This window comes from Chrysochloris asiatica, unplaced genomic scaffold, assembly GCF_000296735.1.
Source record: "Chrysochloris asiatica unplaced genomic scaffold, ChrAsi1.0 scaffold00038, whole genome shotgun sequence".
Classification (NCBI taxonomy): domain Eukaryota; kingdom Metazoa; phylum Chordata; class Mammalia; order Afrosoricida; family Chrysochloridae; genus Chrysochloris; species Chrysochloris asiatica.
This window is the reverse complement of record NW_006408556.1, coordinates 8,486,747-8,506,143: the sequence shown is the minus strand read 5'-3', so window position 1 is coordinate 8,506,143 and position 19,397 is coordinate 8,486,747. Positions and strand designations below refer to the sequence as shown.

Genomic DNA, 19,397 nt, shown 5'->3' with positions numbered 1-19,397 from the left:
ACCCTGAGGTTCACAGCCCAATTCGTAACCACTACGCTACCAGAGCGCCTTATATAATAGTTGTTATTGTTGTTATGTGCCGTGAAGTCGGTTTCGACTCCAAGTGACCCTGTACAGGGTTTCCGAGGCCGCAAATATTTACGGGAGCAGAAAGCCTCATCTTTCTCCCGCAGAACGCTGGTAGTTTCGAACTGCTGACCTGTGGTTCTCAGCCCGATTCGTAACCACTACGCTACCAGAGCTCCTTATAAAGCTGAGGGTAGAAAATGTGCCTTGCTAACTGTTCTGTTTTAACCAATTACTTATATAGTTCTTTTTTCCAGTAATTATAATTTGACCCCATAATATAGCCAAACTGGGGGGCGTGGTATACAATAAGCCTATACAATAAGCATGGGACTGCAGACCACAAGGTTGGTGGTGCAAGCCACCCAGCCATTTCATGGGAGAAAGATGAGACTGTCTGCTCCCACAAAGATTTACAGCCTTGGAAACCCTATACATAGGGTCACTATGCATCAGAACCAACTCAGCAGTTCTGTGCTCTTTCCACAGAACCTTCTATTGCTGTTTTGACTTTAGAAAACACTGTCAAATAAGCCAAGAAAATAATGACTATGGCTGTATTGAACAATGCTGAATGAAGAAGGCAGTAAAATGGGAAATGGCATAAAGTGCCACTACAGTAGACACTTCTGTATCACTCAGGATCCTATCAAGAAAAGGAGCCACACACAGTTGGATTGTTTGAAGAAACTTTATAGTCAGAGAGAGGCTACTTCTGAAGGTGCGGGCAGGGTTAAAGGAAGCTGTGGCATTAATAGCAACAATAGGCCTAGCAATAATGGAAAGCCAGTACTACCCGAAAGCTTAAGTAAGCAGGGGAGAAAATGATGTAAGTACAACTAGCTTGTGAACTAGAGCTGTGGGAGGAGCTGACAAGTCCATGTCCAGAAATACAGCAAAGTAGAAGGCGGAGGGATCAGGCTTCTCTTCCTTCTGCCCTCTGGTCTCCTGTGAGGGCCAGGGAGCAGGTGATGGGATCTACCAAGGTCAGCCTTCTAGGGCACAGAGCAAGGGGAGCAGAGTGAAGAGTACATCTAGAGGCAAACAAAATAACCATCTCGCTTTCTATTGTTCACCCTTTTGTGGTACCTTTAATGAGCAGCTCTCCCCCGCTGAACTGTACATCACGCGTCACATAAAAGGAATGCTTTTACATATACCCTGCTTCCCAAACCACTACACCCTTGCTTCATGTTCCATCTTACCCACTTGGCCACCAACTTTGATTTCAATTTACCCTATTTCCTTTCATTGTTCCTGCAGTCCAATAAGCACTCTAATCTCTCCCAAACACTGGTTTCTTTGCTGACTGTACTATCTTCTCTCCACCATGACTTGGCACATTCACAAACAACTCTTAAGGAAACACCTTTCCTGGCTTGATTCTTCTCCTGACACCTAGCTTTCCTATTCCTTCCAACCTAATCAGTATCTGGCCTGATTTGTGATGCTGAATCTAACCACCTAGATCCAAAATCTGAGACATACACATCAGGAAGAGTTTGAAGCACACAGCACTTCCAATATCCACTGAGAAAGACTTTCTCCAAGCAGACAGGGCTAGCCTCAAAAGCTTGTTGGCAAATGCTGAAGGGTGAGATTAAGGGCCCGAGAAGCTGCCCTCCCCTGAAGGCATTGGCCAGGTCCCAATGCCTACACCTATGCCTTTTGCTGAGTTTCTTGGATTCCTATTGTGGGCGTTAGTCACATTTGTAGCCTAGCAATTTTCAAGTGAAACAAGGTCAATTACCTATCTGGTTTACTCCCTAACCAACCAAGTTTAGGAATGGCCCTGGAAAGAAGCCTAAAGTCTAGGCCCGCTGCGAAATACATTTTTGGAAATTGGTCTCTCCTTCAGCTCACAGTCATCAGTTCAGAGACGTGTACAGAGTTTGCTTCTACTTGGAAAAAAGGCAAGCACGTACACAGAATGTCCAGAAAAGCCAAAATAATAAGACGGGGAGCTTAGGAGAGTATTAAAACAAACAAAAAGCAATGTAATCAATCAAACAAAAACAACACGAATGGCCAAGAGAATCCTCTTGCTATGCAACGGTCTCATCCATAGCCAGGTACTAGTTGTAGGAATTGTGAGGCTCAGTGAAAAATAAAAGTGTGGGGCTGCTTGTTGAAAATTATTAAGAAATTCAAGATGGCCTTGTTGTTGTTGTTGTTATGTGCCATGGAGTTGGTTCTGACTCATAGCGACCCCATAGTACAGGGTTTCCAAGGCTGTACATCTTTACGAGAGCAGAAAGCCTCATCTTTCTCCCACCGAACAGCTGGTAGTTTCGAACTGCTGACCTTTAGGTTCGCAGCCCGATTCATAACCACTATACTACCAGAGCTCCTTCAAGATGGCCTTGTTGTTGTTAAGTGCCATTGAGTCGGTTCCGACCCATAGCGACCCTGAACAGGATTTCCGAGGCTGTAAATCTTTACGGGAGCAGAAAACCTCATCTTTCTCCAGCGGAGCAGCTGGTAGTTTCGAACTGCTGACCTTGCAGTTCACAGCCCAATTCGTAACCACTACGCTACCAGAGCTCCTTAAGATGGCCTTAGCTGAGCATTAAACCAGGCACAAGGCCCTTCTAAGCACAAGGATTTGTGCACCTACACAATGTGCACACCCATGAAGCCAGCCCTGACAACAGTTGTACGTGGTAGCAGGGATGTCTGGTGACCTAGGAAACCATACTTATCTTCTATCTGCCTGCTGTGGTACCTCCTGTTTTATGTACCCATCTCTATATAATCTCTATCATTTGTCATTAAAGGAAGTTTACCGTTTGGAGCTACTGGTCTCTTTGCATAAATCACATCCCCATCTCACTATGACAAGTACACACCGAGGAAGCAAGAAAATGAGCAAACCTGCTGCAAATGTCAGAACTTAAATTTTATGGAGTCCTGGAAGAACTGAAGTGGACAACGTTCTAGAATTTCACAACAAACTGATTTAATCAAGAGAGAGGTTCTTGCAGGCACCATTCCATAGCTGGCCCCGATAAAACCAATGAGCATAGACTACAGGGTGATAAACTCACCACACTCTCTCTCATCAGTGTGTGCAGGGGACAATCGGCTCACCACCAGCCTGTACCTGCTCACTACTCTGGCTGTGACTCTAGCCCTGTCCATCCCTAGAGTTGGAGAACAGCCCAAGCAGCTACTGACGGTTTTGTAGAAAGTTTAGAACCAGATCTGCCAGGAGGAACCTATGATACTGTGTCTGAGAGTTGCTATCATATATTGCTATAATTGAGGTGACTACGTAAGTTCAAAAGGAGCCGTGGTGGCACAACAGGTTACGCACTGGGTTGCTAATCGACAGATTGATGGTTAGAGCCCACTAGCTGTTCCATGGGAGAAAAATGAGGCAATCTTCTTCCATGAAGATTTCCAGCCTCCAAAATCCTACGGACAAGAGAGAAGAGCGAAAGTGGAGTGTGGGACCCTACCCAGAGCAGCGGCCACGCCAGAGATGGAGGCAGGGATGATGATGTGGAGAGATGGAGCAGCTGAGGACTCTAAACTCATGGAGAGAGAGGGGCTGTGTGTTGGCAGCCAGGGGGCAGGCTTGTTTGGTGTGCCCTTTGGTTGTTTGAATGATTGTATATTCCTGAGTGTTTTGGTGTACGTCAAAAAAAACAAAATAACAAAACAGGTAATAGAAGCAAATACTGTTGAATGATCCAGCATACAGGGGATTGTAATCATTGCAATGAAACAGAAATACAATAGGATGAGTGTAAAACTGATGTTCTGCCATGTAAACTATCACTCAATTCACACACACACGCACAAATACCTCTATGAAGCAGTACTATGCTCTCCTATAGAGTTGTTACAGATCAGAATCAACTCGACAACAGTGGTCATTGCTGTTGTTGTTAACTGCTGTCGAGTCCGTTCCAACTTACAGAGACCCTGTGTAGGATTTCCGAGGCTGTACAACTTCATGGGAGCAGAAAGCCTCATCTTTCTCCCACAGAGCAGCTGGTAGACTCAAGCCTCTGACCTTGTGATTTGCAGTCCAGTGCTTATCGTACAGAGCCACTGCACTTCCCAACAGCAGTGGTTGTTGTCAAGTGCCACTGAGTCAGTTCCAACTCACAGCGACCTTGTATAGGGTTTTCAAGAAGTGGCTGGTGGGTTTGATCTACCAACTTTGCAGTTAGTAGTCCAGTGCTTATCCTACCATGCTATACTAGGACTTGACAGAAGTCATTATTGTTGTTGCTGTTAACTGCCATTGCATCAGTTCCAATTCACAACTACCCTGTATGGGGTTTTTGAGAAGCAAGCAGCTGGTGAGTTTGAACCGCCAACTTTGCAGTTCAAATTAATCTTGCAGTCCAGTGCTTTATCCCACAGTGCCACAAGACTCTTATATGCACACAGCGGTCACTTTTCCCTAGCTCATGCGGTGTTTTTCTCCCCAAATAATTAGCATATGCAGTTCGCATAACCTGTCCTCTTAAATTACTACCTGTGATCGGATTATCTCTCTTACTATTCCTTCCTTTCCTTCATGGTTGGTAGTGATTATGTGCCATGAAGATAGTCAAAACTACCAGTAGTTCTACAGGAGAAAGATAAGGCTTTCTGCTCCCATAAAGATTTATAGCCTCGGTAACAACTGACTCCACGGCACATGACCACCACCACAGGATTTCTGAGGCTGTAAATCTTTAAAGGAGCAGAAGGTCTCATCTTTCTTTGCTAGTCAGCTGATAGATTTGAACTGCTGACCTTGCAGTTAGCAGCCCAACTCATAACCCACTTCTCTACCAGAGCTCCTTTCCTTCACAATAGAATGAAAAATATTACTCAACAGACTATTCTCAGTGCTACCAATCAGTTCTGACTCCTAGCAACCCTATATAGGGTTTCCAAGCCTATAAATTTTAACAGAAGAAGCCTCATCTTTCTACCACTGAGTGGCTGACAATTTTGAACTGCCAACCTTGTTGTTAAGAGCCCAAAACTTACTCTCCATACCAACTGGTTATTGTTGTTAAGTGCTGTCGAGTCGGTGCCAACTCATAGTAACCCTGTATAGAGTTTCTGAGGAGTGGTTGGTGAGTCTGAACCACTGACCTTGCAGTTCAAACAAACTTGGGATCCAGTGTTCATCTTACAGCACTGCACCAGGACTCCATATAACCTGAGGAACAGCTATATGCAATAGGGTTTCTTTCATAGTCAGTAAAATTCCAACTTCCTGTCCTACATTTTATTCATGACACCACTCTTAAATCAATTACTTCTCAAAAAGCAATGGAAAAAGGATGGAAACTTTTGAGAACAAATAAGGGTGATGCTTGAACATGATTTGCATAGTTAATGTCACTAACCTATATATGTAATGATTGTTTATATGGTGAGTGTTTTCTTACATAGATATTTACAACAATTTAAAAAAAATGGATGAGACTTAAACTCACAGATGGACAATCCAAAATTAATTCTTCCACAGTTGCTGTGTCCAGGCTGAGACATTCTGCTAGGATTTCAAATATATATTTATATGAAGATTCTATTTTCAATTTTCGACCTTCCCTTGCCTCTCTAAATCTTGCCTAAAGAATGAAAACAATGTGCAAAATTGTAATTTTAGAGAAACGCCACCAAAATATTTCATTTCAAATGGAAGTGATGCATATGAAAAATTAGCAAAACCTGTTTCTCTTTCAATGTTTCCTGTAGATTTGGAATGCCACTCATGCTCCGGCGATATTTGGATGACCTACGGGAAGAAGACTGAGAAAGTACTACAGAAAGCACCGACTGAACCTGTCCGGATCGGGGAGCAGCCCTAGGACGAATTCTAGTCACATCCCGATGATCATCCTCTGGAAGAACCATCCTTTCTTCAGATGGAATGAAGTTCCGACCTCCACCAGCAGGAGACCCAGCATCTTCCCCAGAAAAGGCAGACGATTCTTCAAAACCTTCCTCTCTGGAAGACAGTGGGGCATCATCTCTCGGAGGGAGAGGGGCCGTATCTTCTGAACTTGGAGGACCTGCCTCTTCAGAAGACGGTGATCTGTCACCTTCTGCGCTCATGATTTCTGTTCCTTCTACAGAACACCTTAAACTTCAAAACCTAGAATCACAAAATAGTTGGTTAAAACTGTAAAATGGATTGAATATGATGCATATAATATGGTTTTGCCCCTTAAAGCTAGATGGCAAAATCATCTATTTCTCCCTACCAATATTACCTGAGTATGGTGCTGTAGGATAAGCACTGAATTGCTAACCACAAGGTCAAGAGTTCAAATCCACCAGCTGTTCCTCTAAATCCCTATACAGGGTTTGCTATGAATCGGAACTGACTCAACAGCACTTAACAATAACAACATATTACCTAACCACATGCTGTAGAGTGTTTTCCGTCTTATGCTGACCACTGAGAAGTTCCTGGGTGGTGCACATGATTAACAATGTGGCACTGCGGGTTACTGCGCAGGGCTTCAAACTCAGCTTGAACCACGAGGTTGGTGGTTCAAGCTCGCCAGCTGCTCCTTGGACACCCTATGTAGGGTCGCTAGGGGTCAGAACTGACTTGAGGGTACTTAACAACAACTCTCCAAAAGGGTGGCACCTGGAATCCATCCTTGGAAACAAGTCTGGGGATCTAGTTTTGCAAAGATCAACCATTAAAAGCCGATGGAACTCTGGGAGTGCAGTACTACTCTGACACCTATCGGGTCACCATAAGTTGTAATCAAGGACAACTTGTTAGGTTTTTGTTTTGTGTTGTTTCTAAGAGTGTCTGAGTAGAATTATGCTCCATACAATTTTTCAGAATCACTAGGTTTTTCTTCCAGTATGCCTCTGGATGGATTCACATATCCAACATTTTGGTTAGCAGCCAAGCAGTTAACTGTTGGCACTCTCCAGGACTCCACACCCCACCAGCTTACTCAGGAAAGCTCTAATTATAAAGGAGAGTGGATGGAATCATGAGCTCATACCCATTAGGAGACATTAGTGAAGCTGGGAAAACTCGTAGAGCAAAAAATACTTTTCAAAGATGATAGTTCAAAAGAAGATAAAAGCAGGTTTCTAGTGAGAATTTCTGAGGCTGGCACTGTTGCAGGCCAGGCCTAAGTTTAACAGCGATTCCTACAAAAGGGCACTGAGAGAAATAGCCTGTCTACGATGCCCACAGCTGCCCACTTCATGTTTTCCAAAGAACCCATAAATCCCTGAAATTATTTTCTTTGCCACCCTTTGTTGACCTACTCAAGAATAAAAATACCCAGGTGAACCTATCTTTAAACTGCCAACTAAACAATTTACATTGTTCCCAAACTGTCCCTGCTTGTTTTTTGTTTTTTCTAGTCCCTCACACGCCTCTCTTTTACAAATTTTGTTTTCTGCCTTTGTTCCTTTACCACAATCTAGCTCCTATCTTCTTCACATGGGAGTGCATCCGCTTGGAAAATTGCCAATTAAATGTCTATGAGTTATTATTGGACACAAGGAAAATCTACAATACCTAGAGTTGTGTGAGTGTTACATTCTTGCCCTTAACACTGGCCTAGAAGAGTTGGCCATGCTCTCCTCTGATAACACAAGAACAAGTTTGGTAATTCATAGAGCTGCCCCATAGGGTTTAGGGAGTCCTGGTGTGGCACTGTGGGTTAATGCGCCAGACTGCAAAGTCATTTGAACTGCAAGGTCGGTGGCTCAAGCTCACCAGCTGCTCCTCGGAAACTCTATAGAGGTTCATTATGGTTCAGAACTGACTCAATGACACTTCACAACAACAACATAGGGTTTAGAGTAAGAAAGATTAAAAGCAAGGCTGGTGTTTTCAGCCTGGGTAACTATAAATGGAGTCCTGGTAGGGTGCTGTGGGTTAAACTGACTCAACAGCACTTAGTAACAACTGTAAATGGGATTACCCTTAAGAGAAACAGAGAGCGAAAGGAATTTGAAAAGAAATATGGTAATCTCAGTTCTGATTACACTGAGTTTGAAATATTGAGTGACATCTGAATGTGAACCTGAGAAAACAAGTCAGTATTCAACACAGATTTGAAATCATACCTCTAGAGTAGGAGTCAGGCAAACTTTTCCTGAAAAAGGCCAGACAATAAATATTTTAGGCTTTGCAAACCAGATCACCTCTATTATAACTGAACTGTATTGTTGTAATGCAAAAGCAACCATGAATGAGCATGGTTGCCTGCGTTCCAATAAAACTTTATTTATAGACAGTGAAAATTGAATTTCATACTGTTTTTACATGTCATGAAATACATTCTTCTTTTGATTTTTTTCCAACCATAAAAACTACACTCAACTCAAAGATTGTACAATAACAAATTAAAAGCTGGCTTTGAGCCAAGACCTACCACTTGCTGACCCCTGCTTCAGAGATGAAGCTTGGGAATAGAAAAGACTGTCTGGAAGAAAAGGTAAAGAGAGAAAAGGAACAAAGTCAAATCTTCTGAAGAACGTACTTATGTTAAGCGGTAGTCTGAGGAAAGGGAAGGAGAGCTGGAGTAGTCAGAAAACAAGACAATGGTGCTTCAGATGCTAAAAGAATTTTTAAGTGGAGGCGATGGTACCTTGCCGGGAGCATGAGAAGGAAGATGAATAAAAGGTCAATGGATTGGGAAATAAGAAAGCCACTTGAGACTTTAAGAGAGCCATTCTGGGGAGTGGTGAAGGTATAAGTCCAGTCAAGAGGGGAAAGGGGGAAACCAAATGCTGCCGCAGTTAAGAAACAGAATGTAGATTGTTCTTTCTAAGTTCAGCAACCAAGGAGAAGCAAAAGATACAGTCCCAGTGAGAAGGGAAAGAAGAGTTTGGGAAGGTTTTCCTTTGTATTATGTTTTGTTTCTTCAGTGTAAAGAATCAAACATGGAAGGAAAGACTCCAGTGTGGTGGTGGTGGTCACATGCCATCGAGTCAGTTCTGACTCACAGCATCCCTGTATAGGGTTTCTGAGGAATGGTTGGTAATCTTGAGGCTGGATGCTTATCCTACAGCGCCACACCAGGACTCCTATTCACCACCAATTGCAGGATTATCTCAGTACCGCACCTTGCCCCAAACTTTTAGTTTCTCTTATTATGTAAAGAAATGAAAGTATGTGTGTGGGGGGAAGTTTCATTGGTGTTTTGAGCATTTTTTTCTAACACTAAAAAAGCATAATTTATTTCAGCCTTTCAACACTTAAGATCTGTTTGGATGATGGATTTAATTTCTTTTCAAAACAAATGTCCATTGGTAGATTCATACTTCCTGATTACAAAACTTACTACACACTACTGAACAATAGTGTGGTGCTGTCATAAAGATAGACATATTAATTATGGGATAGAATTGAGAGTCAAGAAATATACCCATAGATTTACGGTCAACTGATTTTTCACAAGGATACTAAGACATTCAATAAGAAAGATTAGTTCTTTTCAAATATAATGCTGGGACAATTGCATATCCACATACAAAAACATTCTTTTAAATGGAAGCTGTAACTATACCTCACACCATATACAAAACTTAACTCAAAGTGGACCAGAGACATAAGCAAGTATAGTAGCTAAAATTGTTAAGTGTCTTAGAAGGAAACATAGATGAAAATCTGAAAGATTATGAACTAAACAATGTTTTTTTAAATATGATACCAAAATCACAAGCAATCAAGGAAAGCACAGATAGCTGAACTTCATCAAAATTTTAAACTCTTATTGTGTTAAAGGACATTATCAAAAATTTAGAAATCAGTGATACTTGATATAGAAAATTTTAAAAAGTCTACAAGAAAAAGTCTAGCGTTATTAGAAGAACTAAGCAACATTTCAGAGCACAATAGAAATAAGTAATCACAAAGGATGTGATTACTATGTCTCAACTGCCAAACCATGGAGAATCATGGTCCAGTCAAGTTAACACAAAACCATAACATCACAGATGCTTTTGTAAATGGAATTGTTTTCCTAATTTCCCTTTCAGCTTTCTCATTGCTGGTTATAGAAATTCAGCCGATTTTTGTTGGTTGAACTTATTTCCATTGTACCCTGAAACATCGCTTAATTCCTCGAATAGCTCTAGACTTCCTCTTGCAGACTTTTTTTCTTTGGTGTAGAGCTGTGTGGGTTAATGCGCTGGACTGGAATGTAGATTTGAACTGAAAGGTCAGCAGTTCCTATACACTCCTAGGAAACTCCACACAGGGTTACTATGAGTCAGAACCTACTCCATGGCACTTAACAACAATAACAATTACCTCATGATAACATTGTTGTTCTTAAGTACCATGGAGTCGGTTCCGACTCATAGTGACCCTTCTTCACAGGGTTTTTGAGGGCTGCAAATCTTTACGGGAGCAGAAAGCGTCATCTTTCTCCTGCGGAACAGCTGGTAGTTTCGAACTACCGACCTTGAGGCTAGCAGCCCAATTTGTAACTACTACGCTACCAGAGCTCCCTTATATCATCACCTCAATGAAGAGATAAGCTACGAGCAGCCAATCAACTGAAAGGAAGTTTCCTCAGGGGTATAGCTTGCTTCCAATCTATATGGACACTGTGGGAAAGTTGGCTTGCTTTTTGCTAGGTCTGGATCCTGCATTCTGCTCCTGGCTTATCATCTGACCTCTTTGGACTTGAGCCAGCAGCCTGCCATACTGCTTGCTGACCTTAAATTCATTCACCTCTGAAGCCAGAAGCCTGCCATTTGATTGGCCCCTGCAACTAAGAGAGTCAAGAGAAGCCTCCAGCCTAACATCTGACCCACCTCTACAATTATAAGAGCCATTTCCTTGATATAAATCTCTTGGACCATATACATATACAAGTTTCACTGATTTTGTTTCTCCTAAGATAGAATCTAAGAAAATAAAATACCTAGGACTAAACCTAACCATGGACATGAAGGAGTTATACAATGAAAACTATACAACTCTACTGAAAGAGATTAAAGAAGACTTAAATTAATGGAAAAAACGTTTCATATTCGTGGATTGGAACACTTAAAATTGTTAAGATGTCAATCCTACCTAAAGCGATCAATGTTGTTGCTGCTAAGTACCGTGAGGCTGGTTCCGACTCACTGTGATCCTGCATAGGGATTCCGAGGAGCAGCTGGTGAGCTTGAACCACCAATATTTTGGTTCAAACCGACTTTGCAGTCCAGCACATTAAACCACCATACCACACCAGAATTCTGTAAAGTGATCTACAGATTCTACACAATCTCAATCAAAATTCCAAAACTATCCTTTATAGAAATGGAAAAGCCAATGCTCAACTTTATGGGGAATTGCAAAAGCCCCAAATAGCTAAAGTAATGTTGAAAAGGAAAGAACAAAGTAGGAAGATATACACTTGCTGATTTTAAAATATATTATGCAGTTATAATAATCAATAGAGTAGAGATTCTTATTGTTAATATATTAGATAATAGGCTTAGTTCTACTTAATTTTCCCCCTAGCATAACTAGGTGGGCTTTTGGATTAGGTGTTGGGTCAGTGGGTCAAACCCACAAGTCATTCCACTAGAGAAAGACAAGGCAATCTGATCCCCTAAAGATTTAGTCTCAGAAACCCAATATAATGTCGCTATGAGTCAGAATCCACTCAGTGACAGCAGGATAAACCAATGGACTGCAAGGTCAGTTTGAATTGCAAGGTCAGAGGTTCAAACCTACCAGCTGCTCCTCAGAAACCCTATATAGGGTCTCTGTGAGTTGAAATTGACTCGACACACTTAACACCAACCATTAAAAATAAATAATAAAGCAAACTGAAAGAGCTCACCATGATTTAATCAGCTATCATGGTAGTTTATAAACAAAAGCCATAACCTCAGTTAGGATTGCTGTTGTTAAGTGCTGTAGATATATAGGAACACATACACACATAGGAGCTCTGATGTGGTACTGTAGGTAGGATAAACATCTCGAGGTTGGTGTTTCAAAACTACCAATCGTTCCTTGGAATGCCTATATAACAACACTTAACAACAACAACATACATACACATAAGGATCCCTGGTGGGTCTGTAGGATAAGCACTGAACTGCTAGCCTCAAGGTCAGTAGCTCAAACCCAGCAGCCACCCATGGGAGAAAGAGGAGGCTTTCTGCTCCCATAAAGATTTATAGCCTCAGAAACCCTATACAAATCTGCTGCATAAGACCTCTAATAAAGTGTTCAAGAGCAAAGACATGAATTTGAGGACTAAGGTGTGCCTGACCCTAAACCATGGTATTTGTGGCACCGAAGGATAAGCACTTGACCTTAAGGTAGTTTTGAACCATAAGGTCCTTGGAAACCCTACACAGATAGTGTTGTTATGAGTCGGAGCCAACTTGACTACACTTAACAACAACATTCATGTGAAAGTTAGACAATGAATAAGGAAGGCCTTAGAGGAACTGATGCATTTGAGTTACAGTGTTGGAGAAGAATATTAAAAGTACCAGGGATTACAAGAAGAACAAACAAATCTGTGTTGGAAAAAGTACAGTCAAAATACTCCTTAGAAGCTAGGCTTTCACTTCATCTCTCATACTTCAGACATATTATCAGGAGGGACCAGTCCCTGGAGGAGGGTCAGTGAAAAAGACAACGAACCCCAATGAGATGGATTGGCACAGTGGCAGCAGCAATGGGTTCAAATGTAGCAATGATTACAAGGATGGCACAGGACTGGGCAGTGTTTTATTCTGTTGTACACTGGATCACTATGAGCCAGAATTGATTTGACAGCACCTAACAAGTACAGTAGAGTCAGTTCCAACTCACAGCAACCCTGTACAGGGTTTCTGAAGAGCGACTGGTGAGTTTGAACTGTCAACTTTGCTGTTCAAGTTGACCTTGCGGTTGAGTGCTTATCCTATAGCACCACGCCAGATCTCCATATACATATATTGTTGTTGTTAAGTGCCATCGAGATGATTCCAACCCATATTGACCTTATATAAGTTTTCCAAGGAACAGCTGGTGAGCTTGAACCACCAACCTTTCAGTTCAAACAACTTTGCAGTCTGATGCATTAGCCCACAGAGCCACACCAGGACTTCATATACATATATAGTATTTAATAAATTCTAAGATGCACACTTTTTTTTTTAAAAAAAGGGTTTAACTGGAAGTATTTTCCTGTCTTATAAGTGCATAAAACTATAATCAGTAATGATTTAGATTTGATAAAATACATAAAAAGCTTTCTGGGAAGGATACGTAAGAAATCATTATCAATGATCACCTTTGGTGAGAGAGACTAGAGATGTAAATGGAGGAAGAATCTTATTTTTCATTTAATAATTTTCTGTATGGTTCTTTTAAAAATAATCATGTGCATAGTTTACTTGCATTAAACAAATGTGTGTACATTTATTTATATACAAGAATATAGGAGATATTTCTATTTTCCCCATAGATCTGAAATTTAGCCCTTAGCAAAATCAATGAAAAGCCTCTATACATCATTCTGATGAAGAGGCAATGAATGATCCAGGCCCTTTTTCCAAGCATTTCACACTCTGCTGATCCTAAGAGCGCATAGTAAATGCAGAATAAATACTTGTTCATCCCTCTCCCACATAGACAACTTACCACATGCAATCATTTTTTATCCCTACCAGCCCTTCTCCTTAAATTTAATGTTTGAGACCATTCCACATAGTCAACCCTAGTTATTTTTCAAGAGCAAAAGTGTGTTGGACTCCTTAAGACTTAGAAAACAGCAAGGTGCACACTTACACAAAGATGAGGCTGATTTGCTACTGGACCCATTCTTCCCCTGAGCTTAGGGGCACTTCAATCACACCCTTTTACTTATAAATAGTTACTGAGGGTCTTGGTGTGCTGGGTCACTGTGGCTATATTTAAGAGTTAAAAACAAACCAAAAAAAAAAAATGCACAATAAAATTGAGAAGGGATACATGTAAACACAACACTACTAGGTCATAAACGTCCATAAAAAGTTAATTGATAGAGGGATGAGAGAGCCTAGCAGGAAGAGAAACTTCTGTTAAAAAGGCCAGTAAAGGTGGTATTTGACTTGGGTTGAAGAGTTGTCATGAAAGGATGAAAGTAAATAACATTCTAGGCAGAAGGTGGTAATAAAACCCATTCCACCTAAGTCCTGGTGTGGCGCTGTAGGATCAGCACTGGACTGAGAACCACAAGGTCAGCAGTTCGAACCCATCAGCTGTTCTTCAGAAACCCTATACAGGGTCCCTATGAGTCAGAATCAACTCAAAGGCATTTAACAACAACATTACAACCTATATTACAGATTAGAACTGCCCCAGAGGGTTAAATCTTTACAGGAACACTCGTCCAGGTTTTTTCTCCCAAGCAGCTGCTGGTGGATTCCAGATCTTTCCCTTAATCAAGGGCTTATCCACTGTGCCACCAAGACTCCTGAGAAGTGGGGGCTCTTGTTGTCAAGTGCCATCCAGTCAGTTCCAACCCATAACGACCCTGGGTTTCCAAGAAGCACTGGTGGGTTTGAACCTCCAACCTTGAGGGTTCAAACTGACCTTGCGGTCCAGCGCTTTATCTAGCATCTGGGTGCAAAAGCAGAGAAGCAATAAACAGCTTATTTGGGAACAGGGATAAATTCGGCAATGTGACCTTAGGAGCGTCGGCAGTGAGGAGGGTAGACGCGCAGAAAATAAACCTGAAGGGAAAGATGTTTTTGGTTTAATTTTTAATCCTTTAAATTCTTAAAAAGGGAAGGGGATGTGAAGTCACTCATACGCCCAGAGACCCAGTCACTCACTGCCATCAAGTAGACAAGGTTTCCGAAACTTTAACAAGTAGTCTCATCTTTCTCCTGAGAAGATCCTGCTTCTCCCGTGGGTAACAGCCCAACGTCTAGCCCACAGTACCACCAGGGCTCCTTTATGCCCAGTGAATGGACTGGGATTTCCAAAGGGCAGTTCCATAGCTGGGGTTTTGTAATTGAGTGTTGTTGGTGTTGTTGTTGTTGTGCTATCGAGTCGGTGTCAACTCCCAGTGACAACTCACAGTGACCATGTATAGGGTTTCCGAGGCGCGGCTGGTGGGTTTGAACCGCCAACCTTGTGGCTAGTAGTCCAGTGGTACCGGGCTCAATAACAGAGGTGTGGGGCTAAATTTTATCACAAACTCTAGTCCCTCAAAAAGGAGGCAAGCACGCCCTGCCCCCAAAGGCCATAAATTCTGCCCAAGGAAGACGCCTGGACTGCGGAGGACTCAGCTCCGTAGACGCTGGGCGCGCCAGCCACTCACCAGCCTGCGTCCTGACGGGTCCGGGCAGCCGTCCTTAGCCCCTACCCCTGGACATGCTCCGTGTCTCTGCGGAGGGTTGGCCGTTGAGAGTCAAGAGTCCGAATCGGTTCGGTCCAGGGTGCCTCACGCGGACTGCGCAGGGCGCTGCTGCTCGCGGGATGCAAGGTTCGAAGTTGGGGCACCAGCATCACTCCGCCCACTTGTGGGTGCGAACTGCCCTAGCCAATAAAAACCTCGTCCTCAGCCCCGCCAGGCTGGTATAATTGAGCTGAAAAGTGAAACATTGTTTAGATGACCCCGGAGTGACTGAAGGGCAGCTGCCTAAAGATGGAAAATTTGGCGGGGACAGGGAAACTTGAAGATTACAATATAAATTTTGTGGAGACAGCATACCTGTTTAAACTGTGTTTCACTTGAAAATATGAAATATATTAAATATTTTTTGTTGAATTCGTTTGCTCGGCAAACTATAACCAGTCATGGCGAGATTAGATGGATTCTGAAGGAAACTGACTTCTCAAAGCTCACCTCCCTCCGGCTTCCAATTCATTTCTGCTTTTCCTGTATCTCCTTGTGTCTGTTTTAGTTAGGTGTTCAAGTCCAGCGTTCAGTGTTGTTGTTGTTAAGTGCCTTCGAGTCGGTTCCGACCCATAGCGACCCTGTACAGGGTTTCCGAGGGTGTAAATCCTTACGGGAGTAGAAAGCCTCATCTTTCTCCCGCGGAGCGGCTGGTAGTTTCGAACCACTGACCTTAAGGTTCTCAGCCCGATTCGTAACCACTACGCTACCAGAGCTCAGTGTAGATAAAATCAATCTAAATGAGGATTGGAAAATCTGTTATGGATTGAACTGTATTCCTAAAACAGATATGCTGAAGACCTAGCTCGTGTACTTATGAATATGATCTTGTCTGGTGAAATGTTTTTTTTCTTGTATAGATGCTATTAGTAGGAATAGAATGGATCCTAATCCCTTCTGAGTACCATAAAAAGTGAGTCTCCAATTAGAAGAAGACACTGAGAGAAGATAACCTATGAAGAATCACCTACAAGTCAAACAGCTTCAAGAGAAAGCTCAGAGTTTCAGAAGTAAATAGAGACAAGGAAGATTGTCTCTAGAAGCAGAGATGGAGAGTCTTTTTTCTGTCAAAATTTATAACATTATTCGCAGACTTTACAAAATTATCAGATTAAAAATTAGCCTGCTATATTTGGTCAAACATTTCATTAACTCACCCCTCATGTGAGGGTCACTATGAGCCAGAACCAACTTAGCAGCATTTAACAGCAACAAATGTGATGACTAAAACTCGTGTTGCCTTGGCAGGCCAGGCCAAAGGATATCCAGGCCTTATAGACTCAAAGGCATGTTGTTCCCCACCCCTGCTAGAGAGAAGGAGAAATAAGCCCTGCTCAGACCCTGAATTCAGACTCTTAGCCCCTAGAACTGGGAGAAAATTCATTTCTGTTTTTAAAAGTCATCTGTTTCTTGGCATTTTGTTAAGGCAGACCCAAGAATTAAAGACATCTGCCAAATGAAAAAAAAAACCTTGAGTGTAAAAACCACACACAGACACAAACCTTTTGCCTATAGAAAAGCTACAAGTAATGTTAAATATATATGAAATGCACTTTGACTCATTCCTATTACTATGCAGCGATTATACAGTACATGGCATGAAGCCTGTCAATCTTCAAGGCCTAATTAATTATCCTCTGACCCTGAGCTATTTCCATAGGTGGTCTACATGCAAGTGACTAAAGACCAACTGCTCATTCCCCAGGGGAGGGAGAGTAGCTTGTTCACTGTTCGCTGCAAAAGATGCTGATCTCTTAGCCTTTAGTTCCTCAGGTGTTTCACAACTGACTGCATCACTGGGCCATGGTGTAGCCCAATGGGACTTGGCGGCAGGGAACTGGCTTCCATGTTTGTTGTACTGTGAGTTTGTTGTACTGTCTCACTCTGACAAATGAGTCTCATTGTCTACTTCTAGCACATAAGGAATTATAACAGGTTTACTTTTTGCCATTCATTCCTGTCAGAGGTATATCTGTATATTATGATATGGTAGGAAATAAACTATAAACTATTATAGATCCTTTGCTATAGGATCAGCACTGGACTGCTAACCACAGATTGGCAGTTCAAACCCACTAACCACTCCTTAGAAATCCTATACAGGGTGGCTATGTATGGGTCAGGACTGACTGGACAGCACTTAACAACAACATCATACCCTTAAAGAACCTTCCTGTTGTTATTGTTAAGTGCCATCGAGTCGGTTCCAACCCATAGCAACCCTGTATAGGGTTTCCAAGGAGCAGCTGAACTGCCACCCTTGCAGTTCAAACTACTTTGCAGTCTGGCATATTAACCCACAGCGCCACACCAGGAGACTTCTAAAGAGCCTTAAGTATATTCATATACCTTAACCTAAAATTCATCTTTTGAAAATACATTTTAAATAAATGATGGTAAACATAACAGAGCTCCAGTTCTAAAAATTACATGGCAATATTAGCTTTGTAGCATTGTGGTGCATGCAATAGTTCATTAGTGTTGGCAGAAAACTAGGCTCATGGAATACTGCCAAATGGTAGTGCTCCTGAGAATGCCTGAGGTAAAGGAAAACTACACCTTCCACAGAGTTCTCATGGGGCTGAATAGAAAGAAAACATCATGCATCACATATACAAAACCCTAATGGTTAGTCTGCTCAAGACCCTGAGAACTAACCGTTCTTGAAAAGGCAATGAGGAAATATATAGAAAATACTTAGCATGGTAATACACAGTAATGGCTTAATCAATGCTGATATTATTAGCAGTATTAGTATATGTGGTAAAGAAAACAATACTGAATTGGTAATCAGGGGAGCTGAGTTTTAGTCTTGGGACTATGCTATCCAATAAATAACTAATTAGCTAATCCTGAGATTGTCAGACTGCTGTAGTTTTGATTGCCCTCATTTGTGAAATGAAGGAGGGGAGCTTATATGATCTCTTAGTCCCTTCCAGTTCACAAAAATCTATGTAAGTCCATGATGAGTTCAGATTCAAGCCTTATCAACGGAGAGAAAGATGATATTTCTAGCAGAAATGAAAATGCCACGATAACTAAGTGGAAATGTATGTGTGTTGAGCATGCAATTAATGAGCACAGAATCTCAACATTTGTGATGCTGTAACTATCATAACATAATCATATGATATGATCAAATAACAATTTATGTAACAATTTAGTAGCTCTGGTAGCGTAGTGGTTACGAATCGGACTGAGAACCACAAGGTCAGCAGTTCGAAACTACCAGCTGTTTCGCGGGAGAAATATGAGGCGTTCTGCTCCCGTAAAGATTTACAGCCTCGGAAACCATGTACAGGGTCGCTATGAGTTGGAACCGACTCCACGGCACATAACAGCAGCAGCAGCTGCCAACTGTAGGAGTGGAGGGATGTGTGTGAAGCCCACCCGGTGGTAGCTCTCTAACCAAGAGACGCCTCAAAGAGAGCTACAGGGGAGGCCTTGTGTGCCATCAGTGCTGGGCTTGGAACACACGGACCTAACAGCTTTGGGTAGGGTCCGTAATTAGGGAAATAGTTACTATGTACTTGACCTTTATCTACTTATTGTTCACTCTTAGCTTCGTACTTAAAGGTTACTTTGGTAATTTTAAGCCTTAGATTGATGAGCTGCCCAGATATTCTTCCTGCCTAAGATTGTACTTAAAGCTGTAATGTAAAATAATGAAGTCACTCTGACCATCTTGAGTCCCCTGCCACTTTGCAATTCTCCGTCCGCCCCCGGAAACCCGTTTGTGCAGGGCTGGTTCCTGCAGCCAACCATCCCAGTAAAATAATGTTAACTATTGAATACCTAATCACAGTTCATTTCCTCAAGCCTTTCTTCCAGCATTATTGGTTCGTGGCTGTTATACTAAATAGGGTATAACGGTATCATTATACTCTGTTTAGTTGCCCTTTTTTTTTTTTTTTTTAGTGTTTTATTGTAAATTATGTGATAGCTTACATGGGAGAACATTAGTTTTACATTCATCCTATAGTATATTGTTTCATT

At 41.9% G+C, this 19,397-nt stretch overlaps 1 protein-coding gene across 2 annotated transcripts in view; it reads right to left on the bottom strand.

Moving 5' to 3' along the window:
* The window catches only part of DNAH8 (dynein, axonemal, heavy chain 8), a 391,134-nt gene extending 385,008 nt beyond the window's left edge, over positions 1-6,126 (bottom strand). The window contains exons 1-2 of one of the 2 annotated variants that reach the window (XM_006860428.1): positions 5,752-6,126; positions 5,517-5,651 (exon numbers count right to left, since the gene is read on the bottom strand). In XM_006860428.1, the coding sequence (XP_006860490.1) occupies positions 5,517-5,651; positions 5,752-5,937 (321 nt within the window). In that variant the 5' untranslated portion in view covers positions 5,938-6,126. The remainder of the gene's footprint in view (positions 1-5,516; positions 5,652-5,751) is intronic. The other variant, XM_006860427.1, reaches the window with a different exon arrangement.
* Positions 6,127-19,397: the final 13,271 nt, after the last annotated feature.